This window comes from Erpetoichthys calabaricus, chromosome 5 (genome assembly GCF_900747795.2).
Source record: "Erpetoichthys calabaricus chromosome 5, fErpCal1.3, whole genome shotgun sequence".
In the NCBI taxonomy this organism is placed as follows: Eukaryota; Metazoa; Chordata; class Cladistia; order Polypteriformes; family Polypteridae; genus Erpetoichthys; species Erpetoichthys calabaricus.
Genome location: NC_041398.2, coordinates 19,832,841 through 19,858,135, shown reverse-complemented (window position 1 = coordinate 19,858,135; position 25,295 = coordinate 19,832,841). Strand labels below are relative to the sequence as shown.

The 25,295-nt window shown below is 43.9% G+C and overlaps 1 protein-coding gene across 1 annotated transcript; it reads left to right on the top strand.

The window, feature by feature from the left end:
• The first annotated feature begins 274 nt into the window (after positions 1–274).
• Positions 275–24,858, top strand: LOC114641681 (gastrula zinc finger protein XlCGF26.1-like). The gene is made up of 3 exons (XM_028790705.2): positions 275–439; positions 22,395–22,851; positions 23,096–24,858. The coding sequence occupies exons 2-3, from the start codon at positions 22,518–22,520 to the stop codon at positions 24,448–24,450; spliced, it is 1,689 nt and encodes a 562-aa protein (XP_028646538.2). The 5' UTR covers positions 275–439; positions 22,395–22,517; the 3' UTR covers positions 24,451–24,858.
• Positions 24,859–25,295: the final 437 nt, after the last annotated feature.

Genomic DNA, 25,295 nt, shown 5'->3' with positions numbered 1-25,295 from the left:
CTATCTATCTATCTATCTATCTATCTACTCTGCATATTGTATTAACGTGTTTAGTCTAAAAACACCTATCATTTAACCGTGAAACTGCTGGTGTTAACCTGTGGTGACGCGAGGAGCTGCGTTTGGGTCGTTTTAGTGGTCTTTTATTTTGACAGCTACTTGGAAGCAAATTTTATTTCATTGAGGTGACGTTGGTGTCAATTGATGACTTTTATTCTGACAGCATTTGTTTTTTCCCCTGTGACGTCATACGTAGCTCCACGGAACTGTGCATTTTGATTGGTTCGTCAACGGAACGAAGCCGTGGTGGATCACAGTGGGAGTGTTTTGCACCATACGAGACTCGTGTCTAAACAGCAGAGAAGGGACGTAGTCAGAATAAGAAAATGAAAAGAAAGAGAGACAAGAAGAGGAAGAGCGTTGAAGAGAAGGAGTGTCGGTAAGCAAAGAGAGCATCGAGCTGGGAGTGAAGAGGAAATTAAATTTAAAGTGGAGCAGGACGTAGGCAGGAATGTTGGGGTCACAGACAACCAAAGACAGCGTGTGGGCAATGAATCCAAATAGAGTATAATAAAAAAAGAAGAAAGAAGCAGCAAAATTAGAAAGAGAGAGAGTCGAGGTACACTTCCAGTTCCCTGTTTATACTGACGCTGGTCGAGTCTCCAGGCTGCCGCATGAGCCGCTCGTTCGTCTGATCCTATGCTCGACATTCAGTCTGAGCTACGTGAGCCACAACAAAAACCGACACTCTCAAGTTTCGCAGCAACCTTTTCCTAAAATAGCGTTCACAATACGAATGCCACGTGGACGTGCGGACAGGGCCGGGTTAGTGCACGAGGGCTTAAACCCAGGGGCGTAAGAGAATGGAGGGGCGTGTGACTGAGCCATAAAACAGTCAGTCAGTCATTTTCTAACCCGCTTTGCCCTGAACAGTGTCGCGGGGGTCTGCAGAAGCCCATCCCAGCTAACTTAGATAGGAACAAACCCAGGGCAGGGCAAACACCCCCCCCCCCCCTGCACACCCTCTCCAATCACACACTAGGGCCAATTTAGGCTCGCCAATGGAGCTAACCTGCATGTCTTTGAAATTGCATGCTATTTATATATCTATATCGTAGCGTATTCTTTTAAAAGAAACAATAAACAGGACTTGAATTTGTAACCTGACTCTTTGGGTCTCAATATGGCGGTGACTGAAGCGCTCGACTCGTCTGTAAAAGCGCATGGAGTGGCGGCGGTGACGGCATGCAGGTCTTCAGTAGCGCCTGTCACTTGAACGGCTTTATTCTGCCATTTTGTACACACAGCAGTGTTGCGTTCATTATAGCAATTACTTTCTTCACATATGCGCCCTCGCTCATTTTCGCAACAATTATTTTATATACTGGATAATCAAGAAAAACGTTACATGTAATAAATAAGATTAGATGTCTAAGCAGAGGTGTCAAAATTATCCAGTAATTGTACGTGAGTTAACCTTCACTGAAGCAAGAAGTATTCCTGTTTTGCAAAACCTGCGTAAAAGTAAAAAGGTATCTCCTTTTGAAAGTACCCAAGTACCAAAAGTAAAAGTATATTTCATATTAATGAGAAGGTGCAAGGCTTTGTGTAGAGCAGAGCCTCCCAAACTTCTTATGTCCACGGACCCCTTCTCATAGCAAAAACCTGACCATGAACCCCCAAGTGAAATAACTCTACACAACTACATAATAGCAAAATTACAAATTTAAATTTTGATGTCTTGAATGGTGATGTGAAAATAAAACATAAATAAAACATTTTGATATTTATTGAAATTATAACTTTTGTTTTAAAATACAAAAACTAGTGCTGTCAAGCAATTAAAAAGTTTAATCGCAATTAATTGCATGACTTTATGTAAATAATCGTGATTAATCTCAAATTTATTTTTTTTTATGTTCAAATTTTACCACAAACATTTTTAAGCGTAATCAGATCATATTAACCCATTTATGCCGAAGGTTGAAATTTTTGAGTTTGTTAATGAAATTCACATATGTTGCGTAGAAAAATATGTATTACATTCAATTGTTGAGTTATGTGGCGTTCCAAAATTGGAACACTAGGCAAATCCACTTCTTACATTATACATATGTTACTCCAACGTGACTGTCGTTCCAATAATGGAACACGAGGCATAAATAGGTTAAGAACAATGGATACAATATAATGGCATGCTTCATGTATTTGGGTAACTGGAACAAGAGGAAATAAAGACAAAACTTCAACTGTGAGGAGGTTTTATTCACTCATACTCTAGGGCTGTGCGATGCTGAACATAGAAAACAAACAATTGGCCGTATATTGTAAAACAGATGACATATTTAAGACACTGTATTTCTCAATAATGCTTGATAAATCTCACTTTAAAAGCCATACAAAAACTCCAGAAACAGGATTTTATAAACAGAATACAATTCAAAATTGTTAATGTAGTTAGCCAAGTTAATTTCTCAGCAGAAACAGCAGGTTGGCCTTTTGGATTATTATGAATAATACACTATTTCTGTTTTATTAAATCAAGCCAGTTGCTTAAACATACAAGCTTGGTCACATTTCCAGAGGACAAGGCAGCTTGCTTTTTCTGCACAATATGCCCAGAGAGTGAAAAGAACCTCTCTCAAGGCACAGATGTGGCAGGTGTTGCCAAGTACTTGCAAGCAAGGCAAGCTAGCTCCTTGTATACCAGAGCAAGTGTGGACAACCACTTTAGGGGGCACTCCTCCATGACAGCTCATGACAGGCTCCAGACATTTTTGAATATAGTCCTGCTCCCCACTCCCACTAATGATCGATGGAGATGCACAATTTTCAGTGACAGTGTGTGAGATTGCTAAAAAGTGTTGCTCAAAACTAAGAAACTTTGTTGCATGCACTTCACATCACGCACAAAACAGAATTAAATTGTTTGATCAGACGCACAACTCTTTTATAGTGCCATATTTTAGACAAGTTATTACATGAAAGAAAATTGTCCTGTAGCGGCAAGATTCCGTTCCTGTTCAAACCCGTGTAGATACATAGGCGGCCGCGGTCGGCCCGGCTCCCACCGTGCGATGCTTGTCATTACTTGTATTTTATGTACCTATCTATACTTATATTTTACTCAGGATGAAAAGATGACTACCAATTTATTTTTAACTTTCATAATAATGAAAATGGGTCACAATTATTTAATTTTTTATTAAACCTTTCACAGACCCCCTGACGTTGTCTACACACCCCCAAATTAATTTTAATTTGCCACGGACCCCCTCAGCGGTTCCAAGGACCCCCAGGGGTCCGTAGGAACCACTTTGGGAAACATTGGTGTAGAGCAGGGGTGTCGAACTCCAGTCCTGGAGGGCCGCAGTGGCTGCAGGTTTTCATTCTGACCCTTTTCCTAATCAGTGACCAGTTTCCACTGCTAATTAACTCCTTTTCCCTTCATTTTAATAGCCCTGTTTTTAAGGATTTGTTCCTCTGAATTGATTCGTTTCTTCATTAAATGGCAGCCAAGCAGAAATGAGATGTGAAATGAGCCAACAGATGATGAGCAAAACTGGGATTTCAAACTCCAACCAACTTCATTCCAACCAGTTTCTTAATGAGAAGTCAATTCTCTGTGTTAATTAAACTCGTTATTTAATCCCATAGCTTGTTGCTGCTCTCACTCTGCCACAGCAGACATTTACAAAACTGTTGATTTTCTGTTTTTTCTAACAATACCGTCAAGATGTTTTAGTGAGCTGAGAGACCAACCTTACAGAGACCTTCGCCTCTCTTTATTTTCACATATTGTGTTATCGGCGCAGGTGAACTGGTCATGTGGCGGCTTGTTTTGTGTCTCATTATTGTTTGGCTGCTAATTAAAGAAAAAGAAACAACTTTAAGGGGTCTGAGACAAGTTTATTATAACTAAGGCAAAAGAAGGTAATTAGCAGCAAAAACTGGTCACCAATGAAGAAGATTGTTAGAATGAAAACCTGGAGCCACTGCGGCCCTCCAGGACCGGAGTTCAACACCCGTGGTGTAGAGAATATAGTACATTTATTTTATTTATACTAATTCAATTCTGCCCTTGATCAGCAAATAACTGCAGTCAGTGTCACGGTGGTGACCTGAAGTGTGGCACTGGTGAGTGTGGATACGACTCACAGTGTGCCTCCCCTACTGGAATACCCAACAGCAGTAGATCAGGCACCCTGTGGACGTTGAAGTGCCCCCTCCCCTTGCCAAGCGATGGACGTGATTCAGAAGAACAGGTAGGAGGAGGTTTAAACAGCAGTTCTTTAATTCTAAATCTTGCAAGAGATAACACAAAACACAGAAACCCTAACGCAGTAAGTCAAGTTTGTTACACCCAAAAATGGGCTGTCCGGTCCTTTTTATACACTTAATGATGGCATAATCATTCCAAAAATTAAATATAAAAACAACTTCACACATAAAGTAAGTTTACTGTTGGCTACATATTGTTGCTAACAGGATATGTCAGATTGGAAATATTCTTAACAATCCCACATCACAACTGACCCACGCGTGTGCTATAAACAAACCATGCGTCCAATGTCATTGTCCGGGTGTTTAACGCTGGTTATTTTTTCTTCTGAGATTCTGCAGCTTAACTCAGAGAGCCCATGGTACAGAATTCCTGTGCAATCATTGCAGAGGTTGTCAGCTGGAAACACGGACCTCACAACAGCTGCACACCACAAGGCAAACTACAATTTGAAACAATACCGCTAAGATTCACACCGTCCAGGCTGACGGTGATTCATTTATTTTAATATAAGAGATCCCAGGAACGTCCCCAGCCTTGGATCGACCCACACACACTCACAACAGAGACCAATAAAGCACACTGGGAAAGGCAAACAATTAAGAGTATAATGAAACACAATTAACTAAATGAAAACAGTAATACCACTCCTGACCCCTTCGGTGATATTACATTTAACATATAAACACACACAAACACCACACAGCAAAGTCCATGAAAACCAATCCGGATGAAAAATGGGAAGTGACGAAATTAAGCCCAGCGATCTGTAGGTTGAAAGGGTGAAGGAAAAACACAGTCCAACCGGTAGTTACTGAAAGGATGAAATCAGATGGATGGTTCAGGAGCGCTCCACTCTTCCGGAAAACCAATGAATCCAACACAGTCCTCAGTGCACAGGTAGACAGACAATCCAGACCCCAACAAACGAATACAGTCCAGGACACAAAGATTAATTAGAGTTCCAATAACAGCAACACACAATGCACCAAACAAAACAAACTTTTTTCCTTTTGCCCTCTGCCCTCTTTTAAACCTCCTTTGACCCCAGCGGCCCCTGCAAGGACTGCTGGGAGATGCAGTTCTTATAAAGTAGCACTGCTACACCCTTGTCCTTATCCATCTTACTAACCGAAGGTTGTAAACCGGATCTGGGCGCTGGGCACATCGAGGCGCATGCGCACTGCCGCCCGCCACAGAGCAAAAAAAGAAACGAGAGGATTCGAAGGTTGTATTACAGTACGGACAGAATCCGCACAGGTCCATGCTGTGACAACGCGTGCGCCTACAACGCGCTTGCGAAAGGAGTCACGGCTCAAACCAAAGAAAACACAGAAACGAGACTACGACCTGTGAACCACACTTGGGGTAAAGCGTGCACGCCAGGTTGTACAGCCGCCTGGATGCGACCGCCCACACCACCGCATACACCTTCCATGATATGTCTTCACGCAGTGGCTTCCCACCGAGGTGCATATTGCGCAGTGGCGCTCGCCCCACAGTCAGATGCAGCGGCTTCCCAGAGTCAGTAGGTGGCCCCCAAACAACACAACCTGTTCAAGCAGTCGGTGTCAGCGAAGGCAACATGTACCAGACTCGGCCGTTTGCTTAGGCCGTACAAATCCGAGCCCATAGCTAACGACACAGCCACAGAGAAAACAAGACCGAAATGATTCAGCGCATATTTGAATTACATTACAGTATTACAGTACGGAATCCACAATGAAAGCGCTCAACTAAATACAAACACAAGCCCGTATGGCTATGACCTGTAAACGAGCCCGTATGGATAAAATGAATGAACAAGGGTGCCCACACAAAGAAACCACTGTAGTACAAATACAGTGGTGTGAAAAACTATTTGCCCCCTTCCTGATTTCTTATTCTTTTGCATGTTTGTCACACAAAATGTTTCTGATCATCAAACACATTTAACCATTAGTCAAATATAACACAAGTAAACACAAAATGCAGTTTGTAAATGATGGTGTTTATTATTTAGGGAGAAAAAAAATCCAAACCTACATGGCCCTGTGTGAAAAAGTAATTGCCCCCTTGTTAAAAAATAACCTAACTGTGGTGTATCACACCTGAGTTCACTTTCCGTAGCCACCCCCAGGCCTGATTACTGCCACACCTGTTTCAATCAAGAAATCACTTAAATAGGAGCTGCCTGACACAGAGAAGTAGACCAAAAGCACCTCAAAAGCTAGACATCATGCCAAGATCCAAAGAAATTCAGGAACAAATGAGAACAGAAGTAATTGAGATCTATCAGTCTGGTAAAGGTTATAAAGCCATTTCTAAAGCTTTGGGACTCCAGCGAACCACAGTGAGAGCCATTATCCACAAATGGCAAAAACATGGAACAGTGGTGAACCTTCCCAGGAGTGGCCGGCCGAACAAAATTACCCCAAGAGCGCAGAGACGACTCATCCGAGAGGTCACAAAAGACCCCAGGACAACGTCTAAAGAACTGCAGGCCTCACTTGCCTCAATTAAGGTCAGTGTTCACGACTCCACCATAAGAAAGAGACTGGGCAAAAACGGCCTGCATGGCAGATTTCCAAGACGCAAACCACTGTTAAGCAAAAAGAACATTAGGGCTCGTCTCAATTTTGCTAAGAAACATCTCAATGATTGCCAAGACTTTTGGGAAAATACCTTGTGGACTGATGAGTCAAAAGTTGAACTTTTTGGAAGGCAAATGTCCCGTTACATCTGGCGTAAAAGGAACACAGCATTTCAGAAAAAGAACATCATACCAACAGTAAAATATGGTGGTGGTAGTGTGATGGTCTGGGGTTGTTTTGCTGCTTCAGGACCTGGAAGGCTTGCTGTGATAGATGGAACCATGAATTCTACTGTCTACCAAAAAATCCTGAAGGAGAATGTCCGGCCATCTGTTCGTCAACTGAAGCTGAAGCGATCTTGGGTGCTGCAACAGGACAATGACCCAAAACACACCAGCAAATCCACCTCTGAATGGCTGAAGAAAAACAAAATGAAGACTTTGGAGTGGCCGAGTCAAAGTCCTGACCTGAATCCAATTGAGATGCTATGGCATGACCTTAAAAAGGCGGTTCATGCTAGAAAACCCTCAAATAAAGCTGAATTACAACAATTTTGCAAAGATGAGTGGGCCAAAATTCCTCCAGAGCGCTGTAAAAGACTCATTGCAAGTTATCGCAAACGCTTGATTGCAGTTATTGCTGCTAAGGGTGGCCCAACCAGTTATTAGGTTCAGGGGGCAATTACTTTTTCACACAGGGCCATGTAGGTTTGGATTTTTTTTTCTCCCTAAATAATAAAAACCACCATTTACAAACTGCATTTTGTGTTTACTTGTGTTATATTTGACTAATGGTTAAATGTGTTTGATGATCAGAAACATTTTGTGTGACAAACATGCAAAAGAATAAGAAATCAGGAAGGGGGCAAATAGTTTTTCACACCACTGTATGTCTATTTAACTAAATGAAACCTTAACCATGGCTACAACCTGTTCACTAAACCTGAGGTACAGCATGCACGCCAGAGTGTACAGCCGCCCGAGCGCGACCGCTCACACCACCGCATATACCACGTTCGTTTAGTAATGTAGCCCTCTATGCCCGGAACCACTGCCGTCAGCAAACGACTTCTCGCTGACGGCACAGCCATAGAAAAACAAACGCGCGACTGCATGGCTGAAAACAATAAACGAAGGCGCCTACAACTGAGTCACAGCTCCAAAAAGAAACCGCTTTAGTACAAATATGTTTATTTAATTGAATGAACTGTCCCAGGACGCACCCACCCTCCATGATATGTCATCCCTCCAGGTATCAGATGGAACTGAAAGTTCTTGCCATTCTTGGATTTGCGATTCTTTCGAGAATCGGGGGCTTGCTGGTTTTTCTCATAATTCCAAAGCCTTGCTTGTTTCCACTTTAACAATGCTGCAGAATACTTTTATTATAGTGTCCCTTACTTACTGCTATCAAAGTTTAGGGACAAAAAAGCACATTCATTATAGCAAAGCAGATTTGCAACAGTATTCTTATAAACTGCTCAGAAAAATTAAAGGAACCCTTTGAAAACAAATCAGATCTCAATGGGAAAGAAAAAAAATCCTGCTGGCTGTCTCTACTGCTATGGACTGATATGGTGATGTGTTAGGAATGAAAGGATGAAAATGAAAATGATGAACTGACAGAGGGAGGGCTGAATTCAAAGACACCCCGAAAATCAAAGGGAAAAAACGAGTCCATTTTGTCGAAATTTCATTGCAGCGACTCCAAATTGTTCTCGGTGGTACCCTCCCATGTGCTTGTATTCATGCCTGACGACGGAAAATTTCATTGCATCAACTCCAAATTGTACCCAGTAGTTTGTATGGTCCCCCAACGTCAGGGCATGCTCCTAATGAGATGACAGATGGTGTCCTGGGGGATCTCCTCCCAGATCTGGACCAGGGCCATCACTGTCCCACCCAGAGGTGTTCTATTGGATTGAGGTCAGGCGAGTGAGCGGGTGGGGTGGCCAGTCAATGGGATCAATTCCTTCACCCTCTCACAAACACATGAGGCCGGGCATTGTGGTGCACCAGGAGGAACCCAGGAGCCACTGCACCAGCATCGGGTCTGACAAGGGGGTCTAAGGATTTCATCCCGATACCTAATGGCAGTCAAGATGCACTCTAAAAACAATTGTTTTGGGCCAACAAAAAAAAATTAACACAACGCTCTGCATCAAGCTTTTTGAGTTACTACAACTACTGGTTAAAATTACGTAGAACCAACCCACAACATTGAGTAACTGGAAAAGGTTTTTCCTTCAGATTTTAAATTACTTTTAAGTACCATCTACTTAAAAAAATATAGGATACACACAACTTTTTAAATTCACTGCACATAAAAATTAAGTTGTCCCAACTAATTTGTTACATTTTTAAAGACACTTTTAAGTTCTAAATACTTAATTATTAATCTATTTTAAAGCTGTGATAATGTAAAAAATGAAGTTGGGGTAATTAGTGTTTTCTGCCTATAATTTTAAGCTTTATCAAGTTATTAACTGCGGTGGGTTGGCACCCTGCCCAGGATTGGTTCCCTGCCTTGTGCCCTGTGTTGGCTGGGATTGGCTCCAGCAGACCCCCGTGACCCTGTGTTCGGATTCAGCGGGTTGGAAAATGGATGGATGGAATTACTTATTAAATTATTAGTACTAGGGTGTTGTACTGTGTTAGCCATTATGACTGTAGAGAAAAGCCAAGCAAAATGACTCCTTTTATTGGCTAACTAAAAAGATTACAATATGCAAGCTTTCGAGGCAACTCAGGCCCCTTCTTTAGGCAAGATGTCATCAATCTTAGAATAATAATTTAAATTATTAAAACTGCAGCCACTTAAAGAATGAAAGTGTTGCAAAATTTGCTTACATTTTTCAACATCTTTCAAAAACTTTGTCTAACAAATAGCCGTACTACAGCAGCAGAAATATAGGCCTCAATGTACTGCAATATTCAATTGCCAAATGTGTCAAACCTGACCTATTGCAAGATGCAAAAACATTTTATATTACAGCTTCGGAGTGTACTCTAAACCTTACAACTGGAAAATAATTAAAGTCATCCATCCATCCATCCATCCATCCATCCATCCATCCATCCTCTTCCGCTTATCCGAGGTCGGGTCACCGGGGCAGCAGCTTGAGCAGAGATGCCCAGACTTCCCTCTCCCCAGCCACTTCTTCTAGCTCTTCCGGGAGAATCCCGAGGCGTTCCCAGGCCAGTCGAGAGACATAGTCCCTCCAGCGTGTCCTGGGTCTTCCCCTGGGCCTCCTCCCAGTTGGACATGCCCGGAATACCTCACCAGGGAGGCGTCCAGGAGGCATCCTGATCAGATGCCCGAGCCACCTCATCTGACTCCTCTCGATGTGGAGGAGCAGCGGCTCTACTCTGAGCCCCTCCTGGATGACTGAGCTTCTCCTCCTATCTTTAAGGGAAAGCCCAGACACCCTGCGGAGGAAACTCATTTCAGCCGCTTGTATTCGCGATCTCATTCTTTTGGTCACTACCCATAGCTCATGACCATAGGTGAGGGTAGGAACATAGATCGACCGGTAAATTGAGAGCTTTGCCTTATGGCTCAGCTCCTTTTTCACCACGACAGACCGATGCAGCGCCCGCATTACTGCGGATGCCGCACCGATCCGCCTGTCGATCTCACGCTCCATTCTTCCCTCACTCATGAACAAGACCCTGAGATACTTGAACTCCTCCACTTGAGGCAGGATCTCGCTCCCAACCCTGAGAGGGCACTCCACCCTTTTCCGGCTGAGGACCATGGTCTCGGATTTGGAGGTGCTGATTCCCATCCCAGCTGCTTCACACTCAGCTGCGAACCGATCCAGAGAGAGCTGAAGATCACGGCCTGATGAAGCAAACAGGACAACATCATCTGCAAAAAGCAGTGACCCAATTCTGAGCCCACCAAACTGGACCCCCTCAACACCTTGGCTGCGCCTAGAAATTCTGTCCATAAAAGTTATGAACAGAATCGGTGACAATGGGCAGCCCTGGCGGAGTCCAACTCTCACTGGAAACGGGTTCGACTTACTGCCGGCAATGCGCACCAAGCTCTGGCACCGATCGTACAGGGACCGAACAGCTCTTATCAGGGGGTCCGGTACCCCATACTCTCGGAGTACCCCCCACAGGATTCCCTGAGGGACACGGCCGAACGCCTTTTCCAAGTCCACAAAACACATGTAGACTGGTTGGCCGAACTCCCATGCACCCTCCAGGACCCTGCTAAGGATGTAGAGCTGGTCCACTGTTCCGCAACCAGGACGAAAACCATACTGTTCCTCCTGAATCCGAGGCTCGACTATCCGACGGACCCTCCTCTCCAGAACCCCCGAATAGACTTTTCCAGGGAGGCTGAGGAGTGTGATCCCTCTGTAGTTGGAACACACCCTCCGATCCCCTTTCTTAAAGAGGGGGACCACCACCCCGGTCTGCCAATCCAGAGGCACTGTCCCTGATGTCCATGCGATGTTGCAGAGGCGTGTCAGCCAAGACAGTCCTACAACATCCAGAGCCTTGAGGAACTCCGGGCGTATCTCATCCACCCCCGGGGCCCTGCCACCAAGGAGTGTTTTGACCATCTCGGTGACCTCAGTCCCAGAAATGGGGGAGCCCACCTCTGAGTCCCCAGGCTCTGCTTCCTCATTGGAAGGCATGTTAGTGGGATTGAGGAGGTCTTCAAAGTACTCCCCCCACCGACCCACAACGTCCCGAGTCGAGGTCAGCACCATATACAGTGTTGACACTGCACTGCTTCCCCCTCCTGAGATGCCGGATGGTGGACCAGAATCTCCTCGAAGCCGTCCGAAAGTCGTTCTCCATGGCCTCCCCAAACTCCTCCCACGCCCGAGTTTTTGCCTCAGCAACCACCGAAGCTGCATTCCGCTTGGCCTGCCGGTACCTATCAGCTGCCTCCAGAGTCCCACAGGACAAAAAGGACCGGTAGGACTCCTTCTTCAGCTTGACGACATCCCTCACCGCCGGTGTCCACCAGCTGGTTCAGGGATTGCCGCCACGACAGGCACCAACCACCTTACGGCCACAGCTCCGGTCAGCCGCCTCAACAATAGAGGCACGGAACGTGGCCCATTCGGACTCAATGTCCCCCACCTCCCTCGGGACATGGTCAAAGTTCTGCCGGAGGTGGGAGTTGAAGCTACTTCTTACAGGGGGCTCTGCCAGACGTTCCCAGCAGACCCTCACAACACGTTTGGGCCTACCACGCCTGACCGGCATCCTCCCCCACCATCGAAGCCAACTCACCACCAGGTGGTGATCAGTTGAGAGCTCCGCCCCTCTCTTCACCCGAGTGTCCAAGACATGTGGCCGCAAGTCCGACGACACGACCACAAAGTTGATCATCGAACTGAGGCCTAGGGTGTCCTGGTGCCAAGTGCACATATGAACACCCCTATGCTTGAACATGGTGTTCGTTATGGACAATCCGTGACGAGCACAGAAGTCCAATAATAAAACACCGCTCGGGTTCAGATCGGGGGGGCCATTCCTCCCAATCACGCCCTTCCAGGTCTCACTGTCATTGCCCACGTGAGCATTGAAGTCTCCCAGCAGAACGAGGGAGTCCCCAGAAGGTATGCCCTTTAGCACCCCCTCCGCCGTCCAAATTTTTTATTCGTCATAGGAGGTTTGTATAACCGCTTTTGTCTCATCCCTCACCTAGGACCAGTTTGCCTTGGGTGGCCCTACCAGGGGCATAAAGCCCCAGACAACAGAGCTCCTAGGATCATTGGGACACGCAAACCCTTCCACCATGGTAAGGTGGCGGTTCGAGGAGGGGTAATTAAAGTCAAAGAAAGATTATTACAATTAATGAAGTATCTTCTCAATACGCCATCAGGCAACATACAGACGCACGTGAGAAATCATTAGCGGCTGGAACAAAAAAGTACTGTTGAGAAAATATGGTAAGATGAATGGCACTCACTTTCACTAGAGCTATTCAACCTGTTATGCAAAATAAGTAAATGATATTTACTATGGGCGGCACGGTGGCGCAGTGGGTAGCGCTGCTGCCACGCAGTTGGGAGACCTGGGGACCTGGGTTCACTTCCCGGGTCCTCCCTGCGTGGAGTTTGCATGTTCTCCCCATGTCTGCGTGGGTTTCCTCTGGACTGTGGGAGGAAACCGGAGCGCCCGAAGACATGCAGGTTAGGTGGATTGGTGATTCTAAATTGGCCCTAGTGGGTGTGTTTGTGTGTGTCCTCCAGTGGGTTGGCACCCTGCCCGGGATTGGTTCCTGCCTTGTGCCCTGTGTTGGCTGGGATTGGCTCCAGCAGACCCCCCGTGACCCTGTGTTTGGATTCAGCGGGTTGGAAAATGGATGGATGGATGGATATTTATTATATTAGAGCAATGTAAATATTAGCTTGAAATTGCTCCTCTATCACTAAAATATCCGTTCTATCGCTCACCGTAGTTGTTTTTTTCACTTGCAATATGGTGTGACGATCTTGTCACAGCATGTTAAGTTGGAGGAGTTTCACCTCATGAAGCAGAGAAATTAAGCAGCCATAGCGTTAGATTAGGTTAGACGAACTTAAATTTTGTTTTTCAATAAATGAAAAAAGGAATTTGAGTTTAGATTACTTGCAAGTCTAAGCTAAAGTAGGTACTAATGTGTTGACATCACGTCAACACATTAAATAATGTTTTCAAATTAAAATGTTTAATAAAATCATTGAACTTGAATTTTTAACCTAATAGCATGCATTTGATTAAGTGATGGGTAGAGGTCCCTTGAATTGCTTTTTACAGTGTGTCGTTGTCTAGCCTGGAGAGGTCTGTGTGTCCCTCCATGGATATGCCTCCTCAGATATACCATCGCTGACCCACCACCAAACGGGTCATACTGAATGATGTCACAGGCAGCATAACGTTCTCCACGGCTACTCCAGACCCTTTCACGTCTGTCACATGTGCTCAGGGTGAACCTGCTCTGTCATCTGTGATAGCACAGGGCACCAGTGGTGGACCTGCCAGTTCTGGTATTCTATGGCAAATGCCAATCGAGCTGCACGGTGCCCACTAGAGGACATCGGGCCCTCAGGCCACCCTCATGATGTCTGTTTCTGATAGTTTGGTCAGAGACATTCACACCAGTGTTCTGCCTGCCTGCCTGCTGGAGGTCATTTTGTAGGCTCTAGCAGTGCTCATCCTGTTCCTCTTTGCCCAAAGGAGCAGACAGTGGTGGGTCCTGCTGATGGGTTAAGGACCTTCTATGAGGGGCCCTGTCCAGCTCTCCTAGAGTAACTGACTTGTCTGCTGGAATCTCCTCCATGCCCTTGAGACTGTGCTGGGAGATGCAGCAAACCTTCTGGCAATGGGAGGCATGTATTGATGTGCCTGCCATCCTGGAGACGTTGGACTACCTGTGCCACCAAACTCTGTAGGGTCCGGGTATGGTGGCCTCATGCTACCAGTAGTGACACTGACTGGAACCAAATGCAAAATGACAGATGAGGAGGGAAAAATGTCTGTGGCCTCCCTCCACCTGTGAAACCATTCATTCCTGTTTTGGGGTTCGTCTCATTGTTGCCCCTCTAGTGCACCAAAGCAGCTGAAACTGATGAACGAGCCCCTCTGCTACTTAACTGAGCAGATCAATAGCCTATAAGTTTCATTGACTTGATGCTATACTCTCATGCAAAAGTTTTTCTAATATTTTTTTGAGCAGTTTATATAAACGTCTACACGTGGAAGTGCGTCTGTCTTGCCTGTCCGGCCCAGAAGTGCGAGGCTACAGCATCAATCTCAACGAGCTGGCCCCGAGTTAACAAGTTGTAAGAAGATGGAAGGATGAGGCTACAGCATGAAGCTGAAAGAAAACCAACTCCGTTGCCAAAGTGAAACCGCCAAAGAGAGACAAACTCGCTTAGCCGCTGATACACAAGCGAGGCGAGCACAATCGACAAAACGAAACGGCCGACTTTGCATTTCAATTTCTTTTCTGACAATTTCAATAGTTTCCAGGACCCCGGGCTTTTTACAGCAGGGGCTTACACGGCTAGTCTTATATATAAACGTCTACGCGTGGAAGTGTGTCTGTCTTTCCGGCTCGGAAGTGCGAGGCTACAGCATGAAACCGTCGAGGAAAGACAAACACGCTTAGCCACTAATATACAGTGGGTACGGAAAGTATTCAGACCCCCTTCAATTTTTCACTCTTTGTCATATTGCAGCCATTTGCTAAAATCATTTAAATTAATTTTTTCCCTCATTAATGTACACACAGCACCCCATATTGACAGACAAAAAAAAGAATTTTTGAAATTGTTGCAGATTTATTAAAAAAGAAAAACTGAAATATTACATGGTCCTAAGTATTCAGACCCTTTGCTGTGACACTCATATATTTAACTCCGGTGCTTTCCATTTCTTCTGATCATCCTTGAGATCTCCTTCATTTGAGTCCAGCTGTGTTTGATGATACTGATTGGACTTGATTAGGAAAGCCACACACCTGTCTATAGAAGACCTTACAGCTCACAATGCATGTCAGAGCAAATGAGAATCATGAGGTCCAAGGAACTGCCTGAAGAGCTCAGAGACAGAATTGTGGCAAGGCACAGATCTGGCCAAGGTTACAAAAAAATTTCTGCTGCACTTAAGGTTCCCAAGAGCACAGTGGCCTCCATAATCCTTAAATGGAAGACGTTTGGGATGACCAGAACCCTTCCTAAAGCTGGCCGTCTGGCCAAGCTGAGCTACCGGGGGAGAAGAGCCTTGGTGAGAGAGGTAAAGAAGAACCCAAAGATCACTTTGGCTGAGCTCCAGAGATGCAGTCAGGAGATGGGAGAACGTTGTAGAAAGTCAACCATCACTGCAGCCCTCCACCAGTCAGGGCTTTATGGCAGAGTGGCCTGTCGGAAGCCTCTCCTCAGTGCAAGACACATGACAGCCCGCATGGAGTTTGCTAAAAGACACCTGAAGGACTCTGAGATGGTGAGAAATAAGATTCTCTGGTCTGATGAGACCAAGATAGAACTTTTTGGCCTTAATTCTAAGCGGTATGTGTGGAGACAACCAGGCACTGCTCATCACTTGTCCAATACAGTCCCCACAGTGAAGCATGGCGGTGGCAGCATCATGCTGTGGGGGTGTTTTTCAGCGGCAGGGACAGGACGACTGGTTGCAATTGAGGGAAAGATGAATGCAGCCAAGTACAGGGATATCCTGGACAAAAACCTTCTCCAGAGTGCTAAGGACCTCAGACTGGGCCGAAGGTTTACCTTCCAACAAGACAATGACCCTAAGCACACAGCTAAAATAACGAAGGAGTGGCTTCACAACAACTCTGTGACTGTTCTTGAATGGCCCAGCCAGAGCCCTGACTTAAACCCAATTGAGCATCTCTGGAGAGACCTAAAAATGGCTGTCCACCAACGTTTACCATCCAACCTGACAGAACTGGAGAGGATCTGCAAGGAGGAATGGCAGAGGATCCCCAAATCCAGGCGTGAAAAACTTGTTGCATCTTTCCCAAGAAGACTCCTGGCTGTATTAGCTCAAAAGGGGGCTTCTACTAAATACTGAGCAAAGGGTCTGAATACTTAGGACCATGTGATATTTCAGTTTGTCTTTTTTAATAAATCTGCAACAATTTCAAAAATTCTTTTTTTTGTCTGTCAATATGGGGTGCTGTGTGTACATTAATGAGGGAAAAAATTAATTTAAATGATTTTAGCAAATGGCTGCAATATGACAAAGAGTGAAAAATTGAAGGGGGTCTGAATACTTTCCGTACCCACTGTACAAGCAAGGCGAGCACAATCGACAAAACAAAACCGCCGACTCTGCATTTCAATTTTTTTTCTGACGATTTCAATAGTGTCTTGGAGCCCGGGCTTACACAGCTAGTCTTACATAAAAGCAAATATTTAAAAACTTTGAAGCAATTCATAAACCAGGAGAGTAAAGGTTGAGCAAACCAAGCCTACAGAGTGTGCAGCTGTAACTCCATTTCATCGCACCTTCATACCGTGTTGAGTCCCCACAAAGCCACGGGTTCAGATTCCATTCCAACCCCTACTCCAGAGAGAAGAATATTGAAAATAAAATATAAAAAGAAAAAGAAAGAAGCAAACAATTCTCATCCTTATCACTTGAATAGACACACAATATGAACAATGAGTGAAAATCAACACAGATTGAGTTTATTATATTTCACTGAAGTAAAGACAGATTTTAGAATGGCAGGTTATTACATTTAATGGTAATGGAGCCATTTCAGAGTCGTCGTTTATGTTTAACAGGAACTCTCTTAAGTAAGCTACGATTTACTTTTCCTTTAATTTATCCTTAAAGTACCATCTCGAGCATTCATATAAATGATGAAATTAAGTACATTTAAACTCAAGGCTTATTTTTAACTCTCCGACATATACAGTATATCCGTTGTCTCATAATGCGTACTCCCATTTCCAATGCACTCCAATAGGCATTTTAAATTTCCACACATATGAGGTGGGAACCCAAAAATAACGAGTATTTTTTTCTCTGGAGTCTGGAGGGGCATTAAATTCCGCCGTTTGCCAATAGGTGCGTGTACAAGACTGCCCTCTGCATCGTTTGGCCAAGCGGCATCCCAGAAGTGCTGAAGCGATTGCCTGATGCGGTGCGGAGAAAAACGAACCGAATTGTGGCAATCGGGCGAGTGAGTGGCTCCTGCATCACGACAACACAGCATTGAGTGTGCGGCAGTTGATCACGAAATAAACGGGAGGACAGTGGTTTCCCAACACCACCACACTCCCTGGACCTTGCACCCTGCGATTGTTTTCTTACTTCCAAGAATGAAGAGGGACCTTAAAGGAAAGCGTTTTCAGGATGTAGAGGAGAGGTACTGAAGGCTGTCACTTTGCAAGATTTTCAGAACAGTTTTGAACAATGGAAAAAGTGATGGGACGAATGTAATGGGTCTCGGGGAGAGCATTGTGAGGGTGATTCAATTTTGGAAATGTTCTGAGAAATCTTTTAATTCTCATTATTTTTATGGCCCCCCTCGTATAAGCATGAAACCAACTTTCATTAATATTCATCCATCCATTTTCCAACCCACTGAGGGTCACGGGGGTCTGCTGGAGCCAATCCCAGCCAACACAGGGCACAAGGCAGGAACCAATCCTGGGCAGGGTGCCAACCCACCACAGGACACACACCAAGCACACACTAGGGCCAATTTAGAATCGCCAATCCACCTAACCAGCATGTCTTTGGACTGTGGGAGGAAACCCACGCAGACACGGGGAGAACATGCAAACTCCACGCAGGGATTCATTAATATTTCACCACAATAATTCAACTTCAATACAACATAATAAAATGGCATTTACAAATCTTGAGAGTCAGTGCTGTCGACGCGGGTCCATTCTGTTAATTTAAATGCTCTTTCCTGAACTGCACAATGAGGACAGCTCAGAGATAGAGAGAGTTCAATGGAGGATAGAATAACAGATGGCCAGCAGTTCTCCAGTAAGTTAGCACAACCGAATATTTTGCTGCTTAGAGTTCACACTTGTGTACAAAGCTAGAATATTCACTTCATAAGTCATCTGCACTTAGCTTCGTCATTGTGGCTCTAAAGTCGATTCCTGGTCGGCTGGCCAGACGTCTGTTAGCTTTCCCTGAGCTCAAATTCCATAAGGTAACAACCAAAATACTGGCTGATCTCTGTTTGTGGAAAAGCGGACGTCACTTTTATTAGCACTCTGGTAACAAGGGACAACAAAGCTTTAATGTCCTCTTGTTTGTCCCTCAAGGCACAGGGGCGCTCCTCTTACCCCCTCGCAGGTGACGCGATCTCTTTTTGAACCCCGACTCTGCCTTCTCCAGTCAACCGTCAACTTTTACAGCGGGGCTCACTGTAATGCTTCAGTAATTGGGCTCACAAGGGTCCGCAGCAAAATCTTTTGCTTACAGTATACAGATATTGTTTGTACAATATATAACTTGTGGTCCCAAGATATGTGCTTGTGCCTGTGACACCATTTTTTGGTACTTCAGGGGCTCTATATCAAGATAGCTTTAGTAGAGGGAAAAACGCTTACCTCAACATGACTTCAAATTTGAAGGCAAATTCTTGCAGCAGAGATTCCTTAATGCAGTGTCTTCTGTGCCTAATCTATACATCACCTTTGTATTTTACTAATTTAAATACAGTGGTCAAATACAACCATGGGGAAAATATGCTTGTTCAGTTTCCATGTCCTCCCTTTGATAATCATGACGTGAGCAGCCAAATGAGCAGGAGAAGGGGTGCTATGACACTTTTGTTTTTTTTACTTTCTCGTATACGAAGTATAGGGAAAGTATTGTAATCGTCCAAAATTGCGACTTTGAGATTTTGATGAATCCTCAACGTTTTTGACCTCCCAGAGTCCAAGTTACTTTCTCATAGGGAAAGTAATGTAATCGTCCAGAAATTCGGCCTTGAGATTTCGATGAATCTCGACCTTTTAGACCTCCTTCAGTCCAATTTACTTTCTCATAGAGGAAAGTATTGTAATCGTCCAAAAATGTGATTTTGATGAATCTCAATGTTTTAGACCTCCCTGAGTCCAATTTACTTTCTCGTAGTGAAAGTATTGTAATCGTCCAAAAATTTGATTTCAAGATATTGATGAATTCTTGACGTTTAAGACCTCCTTGAGTCCAATTTACTTTCTCGTAGACGAAAGTATTGTAATCGTCCAAAAATGTGATTTTGATGAATCTCAATGTTTTAGACCTCCCTGAGACCAAGTTATTTTCTCATAGGGAAAGTATTGTAATCATCCAAAAATTCAATTTCTAGATTTTGATGAATCTCGATGTTTTAGACCTCCCTGAGTCCAATGTACTTTCTCGTAGGGAAAGTATTGTAATCGTCCAAAAATTCGACCTGAAGATTTTGATGAATCTCGACATTTTTGACCTTCTATAGTCCAAGTTACTTTCTTGTAGGGAAACTATTATAATCGTCCAAAAATTCGATCTCGAGATTTTGATGTATCTCAATGTTTTAGACCTCCTCGAGTCCAATTTACTTTCTCATAGGGGGAAAGTATTGCAATCGTCCAAAAATTCGACTTTGAGATTTTGATGAATCTCGATGTTTTAGACCTCCCTGAGTCCAAAAATACCATTTTTTGGAAATATGTGTGTGTAAACATGATAACTTGAGTACGCTTTCACTTCGGCCAACCAAAGTTTGCATACAAGTATTAGGTAGAAATCATAGATTTCTATTAACTTTTGGGCTATTTCTGCTAACCGGATGTGGTACTTTTTTTATTCTGCAGTTGCAGAGTCTGATTTATTCAACTTTACTTTTATAATCATTGTTCAATATTATTATTAATTTGATTTCTTGTTGATGGTTCTTTAATGTGCATAATATAAAAAATATAATCATTGTCTTGCGATTTACTCCTCAAATACCCATCCCCATATCTGTGTATATGAGAAAGTTGTGGGGACACCACTCCCAACTTTTTTATTTTGGAATGATATGCAGCATTTTTTTAGCTGTTTCTGAGCCACAGTTAAATATAATGTAAGCTGACAACACACCAGGTAGATCTCTTTTATGTATTTTTAAAAGGACTTGCTAGAAAAAGTCTTGAAGTAAAAAGTGTGTTAGTTCACTTAAAATGTAGCAGAATCACAGTAAAAGTAGCCCTGAATAAAATTTACTTAACTAAAATACAAATAGCTTAAAAACGTCCTTAAGTAAAGTAACAAATTAAGTGGTAAATCTGCTCACTACTGATGAGAAGCGTTTCTTACGAGACACCATTATGAGGCTTGGTGAAGACCAACGCTTGGGCCTGATGTGTAATTACGTAAGACACGCCCATACTGTTGCCCTGTGTAACGCTCGGCACTAACTCTGTTGGCCACTTTTTACAGCCCAAGTAAACCTCGGGTGTTACATGAGACACATCTATACCATTGCCCAAGTGACACTCGTGACTAATGCTTTTAGCACTGTTTTTAGCAGCCCGAGTGACACTCGGGTCTAATGCTAAGGAGGTTAATACGTTGCCACCTGCAGAAAGAACCGCACCATTGTCAAGAGCCTCGTTTGTCTGGCGGCCGTTCCAGCGAGGAGATTCCTGCATGATGATAGGCTTGATTGTCAGCTTGAAATAAAGATCCTCTTTTGTGTGATACAACTGGAAGACACATCGATGAGCTGACACATGACATTAAAGGTCAGATGACTGAATGAGTCTGGTGGATTGAAAAGTCCGCACTACAGTGAGATGAGTCGGCTGATATAAGCAGGTCTGTTCAGCAACTTGCTTTTGTCAAACACGACTTTGGTAAACACACAGCTGTTACAGTGGGCACAGGCAACCTAGGATGGGGTGCAAGTCAGGAATCAATCTTGAAGGTGACAGGAGTACATAACAGAACAAATCTAGCCATCACCAGTCAGCTTACAGGTGCCAGTGAACTGGCTACACGGGTGTTTGGGAAGTAGGAAGAAGATTGGAGGAGCAAATGAAAAACTTCAAAACTCTGGCAACCAGCACAGAATTAAAAATGAAACTTTAGGGACTTTCAAAACTCCTCTTGATGTTTTTTTGGAAGAAATAAGTGGATGGGACTGGTGAGCTTTGTTGGGCTGAATGGCCTGTTCTCATCTAGAGTGTTCTAATGCTCTTCTACAGACACAAGGACAATCAAGTGCGTGTGGGATAAACTGGTGGCAAAGTACTTGTAATACATTCGTATTATCATCAAATGTATTTTAAGTGAATACTCCAGGGTGTGAGTGAGGCCATCAGGTGCAGACAGTGAGCGCTCAATCCAGGCGTCTGTGGAGCAAACGTCAAGCTGCCTCTGATCCAGAGACACCATTTTGGTGCTGGGCTAGAAGTGACACCTGAGGGGCATTAGAGCTGTATCTGTGCCCTGAATATAAATAGGCAAGAGTAGCAGAGAGAAAAGAAGAGGAGTGAGAGGAGGAGTGGTTTTTTGCAGTGGGTGGGCGCAGTCCCAACTGGCAGGGAATTAAGAACCATTCAGATGGGTCCACTGAAGCTGTCAGTGGGCTTCTTTATACATTTAATGGTTATCAAACGTGACTTGATAGGTGTTTGTGCTTAACATGTCCTCTTCAAAGTCTCTTCCTGTTGGTTTCACTGTAATTACGGTGTGGCACATCAATACATGACGGGCTGAGTCTCTTTGAAATGGTGGTCTTAGTTTAGGTCAAATCCAGATATTTTGATTAGACTTGAGTAGACCTGTGCTGCCAGTATGAAATAATTCCAAATGAAACAGCCTTCAGCTTTCTCCCCTTTTCCTGTTGTTTGCTTTGTCTCAATCAGCTGGACATTGTCTTGGTATCAAGCAGGTTTTCACTTCAAATCAACTTAGGCTAACAGGAAAGGTTTGCAACATTTCAAGTCTCATATATAAACCTAGCTGTGAGTTTTCTGAGTTTGTTAAAAACTGGAAGTTAACAGTGGAATGTGTTCAAGTTATTTTTGCTTAATCTATGAGATGATTCCAACACTTTTATTTTGACAGGTAAGAAGGAGCCGCCGTCCCATGTCACATAGGCATGCAGAGAGGTGTCTAATGGCCTCCAGGCCAAAACCGTCCCTGTGAGAATGGAGTCTTAGAAGGGAACAAAAGAGTTTTGCACAGAGCATGGCCTCGGCCAAAGATGACGGCGGGAGTGAACGACTGGCACACATTAAACAGGAGGACTGTGAGTGGGGTACAGCAGAGGAATTGTATGCGAAGGTGGAGGACTCTGAAGGAAGAATCTCGGTTTTTAAACAGGAGGAGTGCTTCAAACAAGAGTTTTGTGAAGAATCTCATTCAAGTTTACGGCATTGGGTTACTAATATGGGACAGCTGGCTACCCAACAAAATTCTTTGAAACTGAAATCGGAGTTCTCTGAGCTTGAAGAGAAAATCAATGAAGGAAATGGGAGAGAAGAAGGAAAGAAGCAGCAACCATCTAGGAATGTGAAAATGAGTAAGTAATACAATGAAGCATAAAAGAAAGTGAAAATGATAACATTTACAGATTTGTGTTTGCTTTGGTGTTTGTAGTAATTGGAAATGACTGTGGTGACTGGGTTGTAGTCAGTGCTGGGCAGTACTATTGCTGTTTGTGATGCTCCATGTCACTGTGCTGTTGCAAAACGACAGGTGCAGTTTAAATATCATGTTAAGGTTTTATTTATTTGAAAACATTTAACAAAACTGTATCATTGCAGATTTTCAAGAATGTGGCAACTTCTTCCCGTCTTCATCTGCTGAGATGTCTCTTCAGTGCACACTGCAACACACACAGGAAAACGAGAAAATGAAGAAGAATTCAACAAGAGGATCAGAAACTTTAACATCAGCTTCCTTCCGGTGTAGTTCTCTTCCTGCAAGAGAAACCATCGATACTGAAGAACAACAATGGCATAGCACAGACCAAGAGGCCTTGTACACTGCCGGAGCATTTGGACAAACCTTTAAAAACAAATCTGACTGTAAAGATCTCAAGTTGAATCAAAAAAGACCAAAGCCATATTGCTGCACTAAGTGTGGAAAACAATTCACTATCAGTTGCAATCTTCAGAGGCACATGAGAATCCATACTGGAAAAAATATGCATTGCTGCTCTGAAAGTGGCAAACGACTTTGTGACAGTCTTGCTCTCCAAAGACAGAACAGAATCCACACTGGAGAAAAGCCATACGGCTGTACAGAGTGTGGAAAAAGATTCAACAAAAGATGCCATCTTCAGAGCCACACAAGAATTCACACTGGAGAAAAGCCATATGGATGTTCTGAATGTGGTAAAAGATTCACAGAGAGTAGCACCCTTCAGAGGCACAAAATACTTCATACTGGAGAGAAGCCATACTGCTGCTCTGAATGTGGCAAACGATTCACCATCATTAGCCTTCTTCAGAGCCACACAAGAATTCATACTGGGGAGAAGCCATATTGCTGCTGTGAATGTGACAAAAGCTTTCCTGACAGTCGTGGTCTCCAAAGACATACAAGATTCCACACTGGCGAAGAACCAAATGGCTGTGTTGAATGTGGCAAAAGATTCATCGAAAGTTGCCTTCTTCAGGGTCACACGAGAATTCATACTGGTGAGAAACCATATTGCTGTTCTGAATGTGGGAAACGACTTTCTGACATTTACAGTCTCCAAAGGCATAAAAGAATGCACACTGGAGAAAAGCTGTATGGCTGTACTGAATGTGGTAAACGCTTTACTGACAGTAGCCATCTTCAGGCACACACACGAATTCATACTGGAGAAAGGCCCTTCTGCTGCTCTGAATGTAGCAAAAGATTTTCTGACAGTTCCAGTCTCCAAAGACATACAAGAATCCATACAGGAGAAAAACCCTATGGCTGTGCTGAATGTGGTAAAAGGTTCACTGTAAGTAGCAGTCTTCAGAAGCACAAAGTCATTCATACTGGAGAGAAGCCATATGGCTGTTCTGAATGTGACAAACAATTCTCTAGAAGCAGCAGTCTTCAGCGTCACCTAAGAATTCATAAAGGGTGCAAACTTAAGGGAGTAATAAATGAAGTAGTGCAAGAGAACCCTTGTGACTGAAGAGTGAGGTTTACTCCTGTCTTGTTAGTAAGCACACCAAGAAATTTAAAGAAATGAACCCTGAGAAAAGCCTAAAGGCAAAAGACTTTTACATAAGGAAAGCCTTCTGTATTACATAAGAACATACACTGGAGGGAAGCCATATGGCTGTGTAATAAGCCAAGTTCAGTGGCTGTTGAAATAAAGCAAATATAGAGAGAGACACTTGGCTTGTCACAGACATTGGGGAAAAATATTGGAGAAATAAAGTTTTTATTTACCTGTTTTAGCGCCCCCTTCTTAGATTAACACGGCAGTTTGAGAAGGTACTGGTCCACTCCATGCTCCTTCTTCACATCAGGAAGCCTCTGGAACCCCACACCATCGATAATTATGACCGAATGAGCTAACTAATGGGGACAAATCACACAAGGAGCAAGTGGATGGTGTAAAAAGTGTTCCATGCTTTTATTAAAAAGAATCAAACCAAAAACAGTGTCGACAGTGCAGTGGTTCTAAAATGTCCATACATAAATAATCCATAAAAATGAGTGAATAGTGAGGGATAAAAATACAATAAATTAATCCATTGAAAGCAGGGGTTAAAAATGCAGTCCCTGGCTCCTTCAGATCCCAGCCCACCACCTTCTTCGTCTCCCCAGCTCACCCATCACTCACGCAGCAGCCGGCGGAGACTCAGCACCCACAGACTTCATCCACCTGACCCCCGACTTGGCTGCCTCCTCACAGTGCAGCCAGACCATCCGAGGTGGGCACTACTCCTATCATCCTTCATGCATCCACAGTCGTACCTCAGATCCCTTGGTGAGGTCATCCGCTATGCTTGCTCCACTCCACACCAATGA